This window comes from Grus americana, chromosome 1 (genome assembly GCF_028858705.1).
Source record: "Grus americana isolate bGruAme1 chromosome 1, bGruAme1.mat, whole genome shotgun sequence".
NCBI lineage: Eukaryota > Metazoa > Chordata > Aves > Gruiformes > Gruidae > Grus > Grus americana.
The window spans coordinates 64,407,736-64,420,133 of NC_072852.1; the positions used below are offsets into that span (position 1 = coordinate 64,407,736).

Sequence of the window (12,398 nt, forward strand, 5' to 3'; positions counted from 1 at the left end):
GACACTGCCGTGCACCGTTATTCGGCTCACCATGGACTTCCTCGCTGTTAGGGTCATGGCATGGTGGGGATCTCACTTCTGCAGCTGCGATATCCCTGCTTCTCTTGACCTAAACCCAGTGGGGATAGAGCAAAGACAGGGTGTCATGAGGATGGGCAGACGACATAGAAGAACAGGGTGAGAAGAGCCGTCAGCAATGCAACTAGGAAACAAAGCAAAGTTCATTAATTACAAAGCCTCCAGGATGCAAGAGCTTCCTGCCTTTTACTGGAAGGACAGGCCATGATTCCTGTCTTGTGCACCATGATGTAGGTACTTTCACTTTTCCTCCTTCCCCACCCACTCTCCCTTTAGCACATCAGCATCATCCCAGCAGGAATCATGCCTGAGTGACTATATCGAGTTAACTGTATGCTCAGCAGTGCCACTGTCAGCAGCAGCAGGTGTCACTGCATCAGGGTATGTGAGGCAGGTACATCGCAATCCCAGGCTAGAGGTAAGGTGGAGGTTAAAGTTTAGCACTTTCTGGTGGTAAAACAATAGCCCCTACCAAAAAAACTATGCCCCAAAATCCTTCAGGGGGTTGATATTGGTTGGCTGCATTACAAAATCTTCTAAAGCTACTACTAAAATTGAAAAAAACCACATTAAAAAAAGATGTACTAAAGTGTAATTTATTCAGTGTAAATTCAAAGGAGATTCTGCCATTCATTACAGGATCATACACTGGGTCTCGCTGCTGTACTCCAAGATATAGGCAGGGTAAATCTGGTGCTTCTCAAAGATAACGAAGATGGAAGGGTCTGTCAGATCATCCACGCAGCTGTCATAGAGTCTGTTTGAATTGCCGGGTCTGGGTGGAGGGCGAAGGTATTCGGGGTTTCCTTGAACAAAGTCTCCAACAAGAACGTGAGCTACAAACATGCTGTAGTGACCACTGCGAGGGGCGCAGTACTCGTGGGAATAGCTGGCGTCTCTGGCAAAGTAGCTCCCTAGGGACCAGAAAAAGCCACGGGTAAGACAATACATCAGCCAAGGAACAAATAGCTGCTGTCAGCACTTTGGCAGCCAGCGATTCAACAACCCCAGGTAGCTCTGCGCGCAGGCGTTTCCACATTGGCTTGTTTTAAAGCATCGACAGACTCTAGCCACATTTCACCATCAACCTCCCAGTCCCACCTGTCCAAGAGCTTTGCTGAACAGCAGGTACCTGAGGCAAAGAGGGGTGGCTTTAACCCCTCCCGAAAGGGGACTGCTGCTGATGCTGCCTGCAGCGATGCGGATGCACAGAGGTGAGAGTGCCCTAATGGCAGGAGTGCGGGGGTCAGGGACAGTCAGTCACCTTGCACCCCCCCACCAGCCTGGCCGGGGTCTGCAGCCCGTGCTGCTACGGCCCCTGCACCCACACTCCTGCACTTGTACCTTTTCCATATACTGTCCCGTGAGTCCCACAGATCCTCCAGTCGAAGTTCTGCTCACAGATGGCGGACATGTGGGACAGACTTGTCCCATGGAACAGGAGCCGCTCATCCACCCATTGGGATTTATTGAGCTTCTTCATCTGCTCCTTCTGCCTAGGGACCAAAAAAGAAAAAGAAAAAAAAAAAAGTGACATGTTACCCTGGTTCAAATGAGGGCAATTTCCCAACTCAACAACTCCTACTTTTGGGTCATGGAGGAACAGTGACACAAACTACTCAGTGGGGTTATGGCCTGCTTTTCACTTCTGTTGGTACCCTGCTGCACAGCTGGCTCCTTCCAACAAAACAAAAAGTTCTCAGCATCGCTATGGACTGCGTCACCCACAACTTCATACCACATGAGAGAGTAAAGTGACAAACATCTCTTGACTGGGATTTGGTCAGTTCCCAGGTTATATAAATCCTGAATGCATAAATATGGTCATGAAACTGAGCTGTATGAAGCCACAGTGAAGATTGCATAATCTCTACCCCTATCTTTACCACATAAAATTTCCTTTTTTTTTTTTTAAAAAAAAGCCACCCATGTGGAAGAGGCTAAGAAACAAAAAGAATAAATTTGAGATACCATAGTTCAGTCATGATGAAAGAAAATAATTTTATTTTTTAATAACACTAGAAAGAACCCCACATGCAACCTGTTAGGTTATGTGATAAAAACAGCACAGAGACAACCCCAATAACCTGATCACAGAGAGAGGAACCCCAGCTCCAGCCCCTACCAGGGCCGCCCCAGGGACCAGGGGACACCCAGCACCATGAGCAAGGGGAAAGGCTCTGGAGCAGCTCATGGACAGAAGTGGGGTACCGCCTATGAGAGTGTGGGACTCGTTATGGGACACAGAGGAAGAGCATTTGAGGATTGCCCAGGACTTACAATGGGATGTTTAACAGAGGAACTGTAGGTGGGAGAAGGGAGGGAGCAAGATGGTCTGAGGAGGAACAAACATGGAAAAATACATGGATAAGGGGGTAAAATTTGGCTATAAACAGGCAACTGGCTGGTCAGTAGGTTTGTCTGGCCATGCTCTGTGCCTGATCAGCACAAGCTGCCCTATCTTCTCATTAAACTCCATTTCTAACTCTTACCAGGGTGATGGACTCTCCAGGTCTGTGTGCATGTGCGTGTATGGGCGTCTGGGTGCAGCAACTGGAATGGGACCTCAGATCACAGGAGCTGCATGTCCACAGCACCAGCAACTGCAGCAAGCGCGGGTGTGTGTGTGAGTGAGTGTGTGTGTGATCACTAGCCAATATCCAGCTGGACAGCCAGTGAGGAGGGTAGCTGGCCTGGGAGTCAGGTGTCGGAGCAATCATAAGTCTGGGCCAGATGCTGGAGAGACCAGAAGGTCTGAGCTTGCTTACTGGAGGGACCAGGAGGTCCAGGCCAGCCACTGAAGACACCATGAAGTCTATAGAGATCCATTTGCATGTGTGTGTGTCTATGCAGAACATAACAGGAGTTAGGCTGAGTGTCTAAGACCAGCTCCTAGAGGGACCCATACGTGTACGTATGTTCCAGTAACAGGCTTGCATCCCAGTCAGCCAGAAGAGGGGAACAGGATGAGCCTGTTGGTGCCATTTATGATTGCATGAGTGCTGTGCTGTCTGTGTTGGGTTTTGTGGCTGGCTGTGTGCATATTCATACGTTCAGTGTGTACGTGTGTCATTTTGCGTGTGTCCCTACTGGGAACGCATGCTGAACCTTGCTACCAGCTGGACTCAGGCAGAGAGATACGTGGCAGTCTCACCTCTGCTGGGTTGCTGGATTTGGTAACTCCAAATGCAGACTGTGGAGGACAATAGATCAGGAAACACCAGTCTTCTGCTACCATAAAGATAATGAAATAAAATAAATACAAACCACTGAAAAACTTGCCAAAGCGTTGGATTCTGGATCCTCTGCATTTGGCGGATGCAGTAATTTTCCATCGTCTTCTTAAAGAGCGTCTTAATTTTTCCATATTCGTGGGAAGTGTAGCTGAGCTTTACCAACTGAAAATTTAAAAAAAACAAAAATAAGGTATTACTGACAGTAACAACTCCCAGTCCTTCCAAAGGAATCATCAACCTCCTCACAGCAGAGGAAAAGCCCTGCCATTAAAATCACGAGCTTCTCCTGTCTTTCCAGTTAACCATCCTCTCCCTACCTTCACCCTCATTCCCCATATGGAAGCACAGGCACTGACTGAGGGAAATGAATGCAATCCCGTGTGAGCTTCCTTCAGTGGACACACCTCCGCATCTAGATTGTTATTTATTTCAGATTAACCTAAAGGTGAAATGCACAGCAGTATTCAGCTCCTTCTAGCTCCTTTCCTACAGGGCTAAGCCCTAGTTTTACCACAAGAAATAACATTTTGCCTCAAATCCACAGAGCAAATACTACAGCACCCCCTTAAGATGCAATTCATCCAGTTAATCAGAGGATCAGGTGCCTTGGGAGAGTGCAAAGGATGAGTCAGACCAGTCATGGCCAAAAGGGCCTTTCTTATCTCATGTGGTATATGTAGGGGGTCTCAGAGAGCCTCCCAGGAGACACAGGTCTATTCTGAATGTTAAATTGTCAGTCTTGTTTCATCTCATAGTTGCTTATTTTATAAGACACGTTTAAAAGCTGGAAACATCTCAAGTGCCTTGGGTCATGTTCTCCGAGAAATCACCACAGGACACAGTTTGCCCTAACCATTGGGGAGCTGGAGAGACCTACCTTGAACCCAACATCAGGCAGTGCAGATTGGTCCCATTGCGGAGGACAGACAAAACACGATAGAGCCATGTTTTGGCTGCAGAAAAGAAAAAGGAGCAAGGCAGTCGATCATACTCCTAACCAAATCCTCCTTCCAGAGGATTCAGCTGCTGGCTCTATGGCAGCCTTCAGGTATCCCTGGATTTTTATTTTTGTTTTACTTTCCACATAAACATTATCCCTTTCTCCACTTTAGACTTCCACACACATCCTGCATCTCTTGGCAGGTCAAGACACCGTTAGAAGAGCTAACAAATGTCACGCTTGTAGCCACGTGGTTTATACAACTGCTCCAGCTAGCCCCTCACAGGTGCTGCTAGAACCTCTAGGAAACCGGAGCGTGAGCCCTCTCCCTCCATGTTCCACATCCCTAAATCGCTGGCCCCAGGACCAAGCCTGTCAGGAGGCTATGGGTGGCCAGTTGTGCCCTGCAGGCACTACTGCACCAGCCAGTGCTCAACACCTTCCAGCACTACCGCCCTCCATGCACGTATGTTTTAACCCAGGCAATAGAAGCATTAGCATCCATTCAGGAGCTACAGTTTGTTTTGGTTTCGAATCAACCCATCCTTGGTCGAACCAACCCTTAAATTGAACCCTTGGCTTCAAATGCACTGTCTGTGAGTCTCTGAAGCAAAGGTGGCTCTTTTTAAAATAAAGCAGTAGCACAACTAACTTTTACAGCAGACGTGCTCAAATTCTATTAAGCTGAACTTCCTTTAAAAAGTCCTAAGATAGGGTATCCCAAATCAGTGCATCCAGTTCACTTCATTTAGAGGGATTTGCTTCTGTGTTTTATTTTATCCTCAGCTTTCCAGGGGATGGCATCTATCTGCTCCACAGTTCTTGGGACTGTCAGTGCCTTGCTCCTACTCTGTGCACAGTTTATTTAGTATTGTTGGGGCATAAATCAAGGGATAAAAATTCCTGGCACAGTTGTGTCAGCCCTATGTGGCCTTGCTCTTGCAGAGAGAACAAATCTACTCTAGGGGTCTCTCACAGCTGCCAGAGAATGCCACCAAACATCCCTCCAGTACACTTCACAGAAGCGTTGCATAATTTGCTAATACTGTCACTGCAGAATTTGCCATTAAACCAGTGAGCAAAAGGTATCTAAAAATTAATTTAAGAAGTCTAAAATTGAATTCTAGACAGGTAGGAGGAACTTCTTAGCAGACAGGTGCTGTCATCTAGAGACATTATTAAATAATGAATGTATATTACCTTCTGTCTTGTCCACCTTGAGAGGGCAGAAACTTTGGCAGTCGGGCAACTTTTCTTTGAGTTTCATAGATCAAATTTGTTTGGACCATGTCTTGAAATAAAAACCACATTGACTCAATAATTAGATAATTTATTGTCCAGGGACACACACTTATGTGTTCAGAAAAAATCAAAAAAGGAGGTAGCCCTGAATACCACATGGTGATGCTCTCTCTACCACACCCACCCCACTCCGTACTTCAAAACCTTTCCCACTTGTGCTGCTTCTGCTTGGAGATCAGCAAGGACAACCACCTGCTAGCACAGGTTGTGAAGCTCAAAGACAACCGACCACCAACTGCACCTGCACATGCATTCACATCCAAGCTGTCGGCCAAAGAAAACCACATCTGATGTCAGGCCTACAGCAGGGAAGAGTTTCCAATATGATGGTGGCCATAGATCTAGCTTTCCTGGCAGTGCGAGATTGTTACGTGGTGCTCAGAGGAAAGTCTGCCCTCTCCTCTTGGTCCTGTAACAATATCACAGAGCGCATGCTGTGTGACATGGCTAATTATCCATTGTTTCCTCCTTTAAATACCCCTCTCTTTATTCACGCCAGGAAACAGATTTAAAGTTTGGAAAGCTAACAGGAATTTTAAGATGGGTAAATAAATTAGAAACAGAAAAGCATTTCTCATTTTCCCATTCTCTCTCTATGCAACCAGCCCTAAATTTTCCTTTGCTGCACTGTGTGCTTTCTCTCCCCATAACTAGCTTGCAAGATGTCTACCATGGGCTCACTTCTTCACTGTTTGACTTTTCAGTGCTTATCAGTGCTCTCTCACTTCTCCTCTTTAATTGCATGAACCCAAATGCATAAGCCAAGTGCCATGAAGCGTTTACTCTCAGCTCTTATTCTGAATATACAATATTGTCAGAGATTTTTTTTTACTACAGACGCACAAGTCTAGATGCTCAAGCATCTCAAAACTGCAGAGAAATGTACATACTGGTCAAGTTCTGCTTGGAGAAAACTTATAGGAGGAAACAGACACGTTCAAAGAAACCCAGAAAAATAGGGTGAAAACTCCGCATGAGGGAGGCTACCTTAGAGCCAGCTACACGGTATAATGAACTTAAAATAAGGAGATGCTTCACCTTTAAAGTTTAAAGCATACTTCTGAGATCCAGCTCTGAATAACACAATGCCTTTCTGGTCAGCTAAAAATTTCTTCTCCAGGTCTGCAGATGTTACCGTGGCAGAGCAGTGATCTGGATGCTATAGAAAGAACAAGGAAATTATACCTGTTAGAAACCAGTCTTTGGTTTAGGTGACGCTGTGGGGAAATACCAGTGTTTTCCCAGGCCCCTATCGTGGGACACCATTTTGAACTAAGTCTCTAAGACTTCAAGCATTTTGTTCTTCAGCAACGGAGGGGTACCCCACAGAGAACAGCTGCTTGTAACAACAGCAACAAAGCAGCCTTCAGCCTGTGTGCTCAGCTTCAGCCAAAAGACGTCCATCATCTCTGGAAAATGCACTCGCTTTCAAGCCAGTCCTTTGAAAGCTTTCACAGAGTAGCAGTACTGCTTTAAGGGACAATTAATAAGACAAATCCACCAAGACATCAGAGCAGCACTGCAAGGGCACCCAGCGGCACGTGTGAAACACACCAGCTGCAGAACAACGTGCCCTAAATAACTCTACAAAGATGGCTTAACAAGAGCTTTTGGCATCAACAGCAGCAGGATCTCACCTCTTCCCCATACTCAATCCACTGCCCAGAATCATTGAGCCAATACCAAGCATACTGCATTTCAGGAGCAGACGGATGAGTCAGAAGATACCACAGGTGCAGAAGAGCTGACCGATGCTTGGCTGCTTGCTTGGCCCTAACATCAGAAGAGAAATCCAGATTAAAGCATAGGTCTTTTCCAAAGGTGTCAAACTATGTGATATCCCTGATCTGGTCAGAAGTCTAATCACTTCTCAGAAAAGGAGATCCCTCCAGTTGGGAAGTGCAGGTTTGACCCAGAACCGAGGAATTTATGTTTGTATGTTTATGGGTCATTGTAAGCATCACAGAAATGACCCTGACCTCTGTGGCTTGGACCTTGGTCACTGTTTTTCCCTAAAATATATATTTCTAAAATACACGTCAAAGAAAAATACAACTTGACACGATAAACTCAGCTCATTACATGAAGGCCAGTGGTGCCACCTGGCTAACAGGAGTGAGATTTGTCTTCTAGGCATTGCGTGATCAGCTGCAGAAGTCAGAATGCCTTCAGAAGGCCCGGATAGCATCACCCCTCCTTTAGTGTTCAGGAAAGCAAAGCTGCCGCTCACAGGTACTGCATTGGGTGCAGGTGCCCAGGTGCTGGCATTGGGGGGGCTGCGGGGGTGGCCTCTGTCAGAAGAGACCAGGGGGCTGGACACAGCCAGCTCAACAGATCCACTGCAGCACACAGCTGAGCCCATCAGCCAAGCTGGTGGCACCTCTGAGAAATCTTCCCAGCAGTGAGAAGTGAGAAAAAATGTGAGAAATGGCCCTGCAGACACTCAGGTCAGTGAAGAAGAAGGGGAGGAGATGCTCCAGGTGCTGGAGCAGAGATTCCCCTCCAGCTCATAGAGAAGACCATGGTGAAGCAGATTGTCCCCGCTTCAACCTGTGGAGCAGACACCCACACTGCAGCCTGTGGAGGACCCCACGCTGCAGCATGTGGACATGCCCTGAAGGAAGCTTCAGTCTATGGAGAGCAGCCCATGCCAGAGCAGGCTTACCCTGAAGGACAGCAGCCGGTGGGAAGGAGCCATGCTGGAGCATGGGAAATTTTTGAGGATGATGGAGTGGCAGAGGGCAACTCTTATGGACTGAGGTCAATGCTCATTCCCCATTCCACCTGTCACTTTGGGGGCCAGGGGGGAGATACAGGAGTCAGGAATGAAGGAGTGAAGTTGAGCCTGGGAAGAAGGGGGGATGAGGGGACAGTGGTGTTCTAATTTTCTCACCATCCAAAGCTATTTTAATAGGCAATAAGTTAACTTTCCCCAAGTCAAGTCTGTTTTGCCCATGAGAGTAATTGGTAAGTGATCTCCCTGTCTTTATCTCAACCCATGAACTTTTCCATTTTATTTTCTCCCTTGTCCTATTGCGGAGGGTGAGTGAGAGCGTGGCTGGGTGGGCATCTGGCAGCCAGCCGAGGTCAAATTCCTTGGAGACGGGGAAAAAAAAACTAAAAAATCACTTGCCAGCAAAGTATCTGTTCTGTGCTCTACCCCAGAGACACAGCACCTACAGAGATAAGAAGCTGAAACAGGTAGTCACCAATAATTCAAATTCAGAGGATTTTACTTTGCTTGCTGCTGTGCTTCAGTCTCCTTTGAATGTCCCAGTTTTGGACCCAGACAATACTTTTCTATACATCTCATCACTTTGCTGCTCCTACAACATTACCCTATTGTGGAGCACACAAGCGCAGCCGAGAGCTGCCCACCTGCCCGCCGGGGAGTTTGCAATGGTCTGTGGCTGAGCTACTCGGAGCTGCTTGAAGAATTGAAACACAGTATTCAAAGAAACGGGAAACGATCATTTATCCGGCTCTGACGCCCTTCATGCTTTGGCAGGGATCGTGGGCATTCAGAGCAGGCGAATCAGTGGGAATCGTCATAGGGAGAGCTCCCTTATAGAGCTGGTTACGGTACAAAGGTCCATAAACAAAGGCTTGGCAGCCCCCGGACTGCCAGAACAAAGAGTGAGGAAGGACCCTAGTCTCCTTCGCAGCCTTAGCTTGTTCCAGCGCTGTCTTCAGACCACGGTTGCTCTTTATACACAGTAACACCAGCCAGGCCTATTCCTAGAAAAACACTCCCAATTCATTTGCTCTCGAATCCCATTGCGGAAGATTCATGAGATCCCGTACTCTGGGGAGGGTTTTTTTGGATGCGGCTGCTCCTTCTCTTCTCTCTGCACAGCAGCGTGCTGCTGTCGCTGCTGCCGCAGCAGAGGAATTTGAAATTTGTGGGTATCGAGTGCTGGATTTGAGGGGGCAGAGGGGAAACAGAGAGGAAAGTGGGGGAGTGGGGTGGGATGATGTTTCCAGACAGCTTTTCTCCACTGCTCCCCTCATCCCTGTTCCCTCTCTTCCCACTGCACGGATGGATGCCAACCCCTGCCGGCTCCCCTGCTGAGACCCAGGGCTCCCAGTCTGCCCTAACTCCATGAGCTTTCCAAAATGTCCAGTTGTGCCCTACTTTCACTTTCACTTGGCCAGTGTTTCTGCTCCGTGCAGGGATTTTCCACTCACTAACTAACCCCAACTAGAATGAAACAAAGGTGGAACACTTAATAAAGCAGACAGAAATATTTCACTTGCAAGACAGGTAGTGTCCTTCACCTTTTGCTGAAGATTTCGCTATCTGGTCTCGTGCAACTGAGAGATACACTGTAAATTTGCTTTTTTTATATCTCCACAGGAATAGCTTTATACAGAGGAAATTTTATACCTAAAAAGCAACCCCATGCCACCTTTTCTCTTACACACTTCCTCCTCGTACAGAAGAAAGAGTGAATTAACGAAGATACAAACACCGCTTACGGTATGACTAACTGCAAACAGTTACCCTTCCGGCAGACCTTAAAGCCGAGCCCACAAACCATGAAATCCCCACATTCCTCTGTCTCCCTCCCTGCCCTCCCTCCCAGCTCAGCAGCACCCCAGGAACGCTGTCAGAGCCCGGCACGTGCCATTTCCCCAGCTCCCCTACTCACAGTCCTGCCGTCGGGCTGCCCGGCCACCAACCTGGAAGCTGAGGGCGCTAGCCACGTGCCTGCCAGTCGGGCAAGCCCTCTGAACCCTTGCTCCACGTGGTAAAGGTCCTCCGGGTGCAATAAGACCTTCAGAAATAAAACATGACTGGCCTGTGAGAGCTCCTCGTGAACTCCCAACTGCACGCCCGAACCTCTCTCTTGGAGCCTCTCTCCGCGGGACGTCACGGATGCCTTTCCACTAGCCACGGACCCTTAGGAAACGGAGCTGAGTAACTTTTCGTTCTGGTTATTGCACCATACACATGCGCATCTGCCAGGCATGAGCAGAGCAGCCAGGCACAGCTGATGTTTTTGGCAGATCATCAGTAAAATCAACATCCCTACGAACCAGCATAGTTTATCCCTACTGCTTGATTCCTGCCGTTGCGCACCGACACTTCCCTTGCCCTGACTCCTCCCATCCTTCCCGTGGCAGGGGATATTCAGGACCTTCTCCTTTCAAGATTCCTGCCGGGAGCAGCTTCTGCTGAACATCATTCTTTGAAAGCCAAAAGCTGGCATTGCCTTGCAAAGCAAACCCCAAATCTCAATGCAGAAAGCGAAAGCATCTCTCAACATGCTCTCCATGTTGGTTCTCGCACTGTTCGGGGGGGGGGGGTCGCAGTACGCAACGCTGCATGGAGTGGCCCAAACCAGTGCAAACCAAGCGAGTATTTGTATTCCTTTTACCTCAAAGTCTGAGCCTCTGCTCTGTTCTTCCCCATGGAAATCAGAGAAGGCTTAGGAGCTTTCCAGCCTGACCTCCAGTCTTCCAGTCTAAAAGGCGGAGAGCGTTTCGCAGCAGAGTTCTGAAGCATAAAGCTCAATGACAGCTCAAATAGTACTAACTATGTAGACTTTTTCAGAGGCAAACATTTTTATATGTTTTTTTTGTGTGTGCGCTACACAAATCATGTTCAGTCAAATTGCTCAGAACATTTTTATTTCCTGATGATCTAGTCAGACGAGATCAGTAATGGCTAAAACACATAAATCTCTGGTTTAGTATCTGGAAAAGCTGCACTCTGAGGGATTTTTATAGAAACAATATTAAAGGAAAAAAAACCCACAAATGTGATTATGAAGTTGAACTTTGTTTCTTCCCCATCTGGCCTTTTTTGACTGGCTTTTGACCTCCCATATAGTATCTGGCTCTCAGCTCCACCGTTGCACAACTTTTATGCTTCCCTTTGACTGATGAGATTTATAGGATCAGGTTCCACAGGTTCATTTTTGCACATGTGAATTCTCTAGTAAAATACTTTTCTGTACCGAGGCAAAGAGCTTCAGTAGGCACAAGATATCGGCTCTAGGAAAAACATTCTGGCTCAATAGAAAATGTTTATATAGCTTTGCTGGGAGCAGCATACCATCCTCTCTAAAAACAAACAACTTGCCACAAACTGGAAACTTCAGCTCACTGTAAGCTGATACCTTCTGAACATCATATTTTTTTTATCACTTTCAATTGCAATGTCATCCGTGGAGCTGTTGAACCTCCGATTTCCACTGTCAATCTAACCGTGGTACTACATCCGTCTGCATTTCCAGTATCTGACAGGTCTTTAAGCAGACATCCTATATATAGCCCTGCGAGATCATTTTCCTGCACAGTCAGCAGAGGCACCCAAGTGTGGTTTCCCTGCATATGTCAAATGATTTATCATTTATAAAGAAACTGTGGTCCAGCAGGTAGGATTACTTATTTTGTCCCTAGGAATTTTAGTTCTTGTTCCCTTTTTCTCTTCAGAGGAAACAGATGAAAAAGTGATATTTCACTCTTTCTACGTGTCTATCTGCAGACACACAGCAGCTCTCTTGCAATGTCAGACCACTCCAAGGTTTGATGCGTAAGTGCTGATGCTACAGCGTGGGCACACTGTGCTCACAGGGGTCCTGCAGCACAGGACCAGGCTGGCAACGCCTCATGCTTCTACCTCAAGATACAGAAAATCCCCCAAACCGGTAGCTGAGGGGGTGTACTCAGGCTACGTTGGGGTGATGGGGCTCACTTGGTTCTGCAAGGTCTTCTGCAGGTTGGTTCGCCAGCCACCCAAACCGGGGCCCGGCCGCAGGGCGCTGCGGGAAGGTGTGCCAGGGGGTTCAGCTTCCGCGAAGCCTGGCGCGAGGGGAGAACGATGCGTGTCTGGA

General features: G+C 47.5%; 1 protein-coding gene across 6 annotated transcripts; it reads right to left on the reverse strand.

Moving 5' to 3' along the window:
• Positions 1 to 658: 658 nt before the first annotated feature.
• Positions 659 to 10,622, reverse strand: LOC129201454 (protein mono-ADP-ribosyltransferase PARP12-like). 6 transcript variants are annotated; one of them, XM_054812761.1, is made up of 9 exons: positions 10,209 to 10,622; positions 8,690 to 8,732; positions 7,194 to 7,329; positions 6,595 to 6,715; positions 5,455 to 5,545; positions 4,192 to 4,267; positions 3,346 to 3,476; positions 1,423 to 1,574; positions 659 to 992 (listed from the first exon to the last, which is right to left on the reverse strand). In XM_054812761.1, the coding sequence occupies exons 3-9, from the start codon at positions 7,251 to 7,253 to the stop codon at positions 712 to 714; spliced, it is 912 nt and encodes a 303-aa protein (XP_054668736.1). In that variant the 5' UTR covers positions 7,254 to 7,329; positions 8,690 to 8,732; positions 10,209 to 10,622; the 3' UTR covers positions 659 to 711. The 6 variants fall into 6 exon arrangements, with proteins under 6 accessions (XP_054668736.1, XP_054668739.1, XP_054668741.1 ...); XM_054812764.1 differs by having other exon boundaries at positions 8,690 to 8,748; XM_054812766.1 differs by lacking the exon at positions 8,690 to 8,732 and having other exon boundaries at positions 10,240 to 10,622.
• Between the last annotated feature and the right edge of the window lie 1,776 nt (positions 10,623 to 12,398).

What these genes read in the sequence shown, in the direction of transcription:
- LOC129201454 (XM_054812766.1), bottom strand. Translation starts at nt 7,253, where the DNA reads ATGCAGTATGCTTGGTATTGGCTCAATGATTCTGGGCAGTGGATTGAG. An exon ending in GTATGCTTTAAACTTTAAAG is followed by an intron (nt 5,546 to 6,594) that starts GTGAAGCATCTC and finishes TTTTATTTCAAG; the next exon opens with ACATGGTCCAAACAAATTTG. An exon ending in CGGGACAGTATATGGAAAAG is followed by an intron (nt 993 to 1,422) that starts GTACAAGTGCAG and finishes TCTGGTCCCTAG; the next exon opens with GGAGCTACTTTGCCAGAGAC.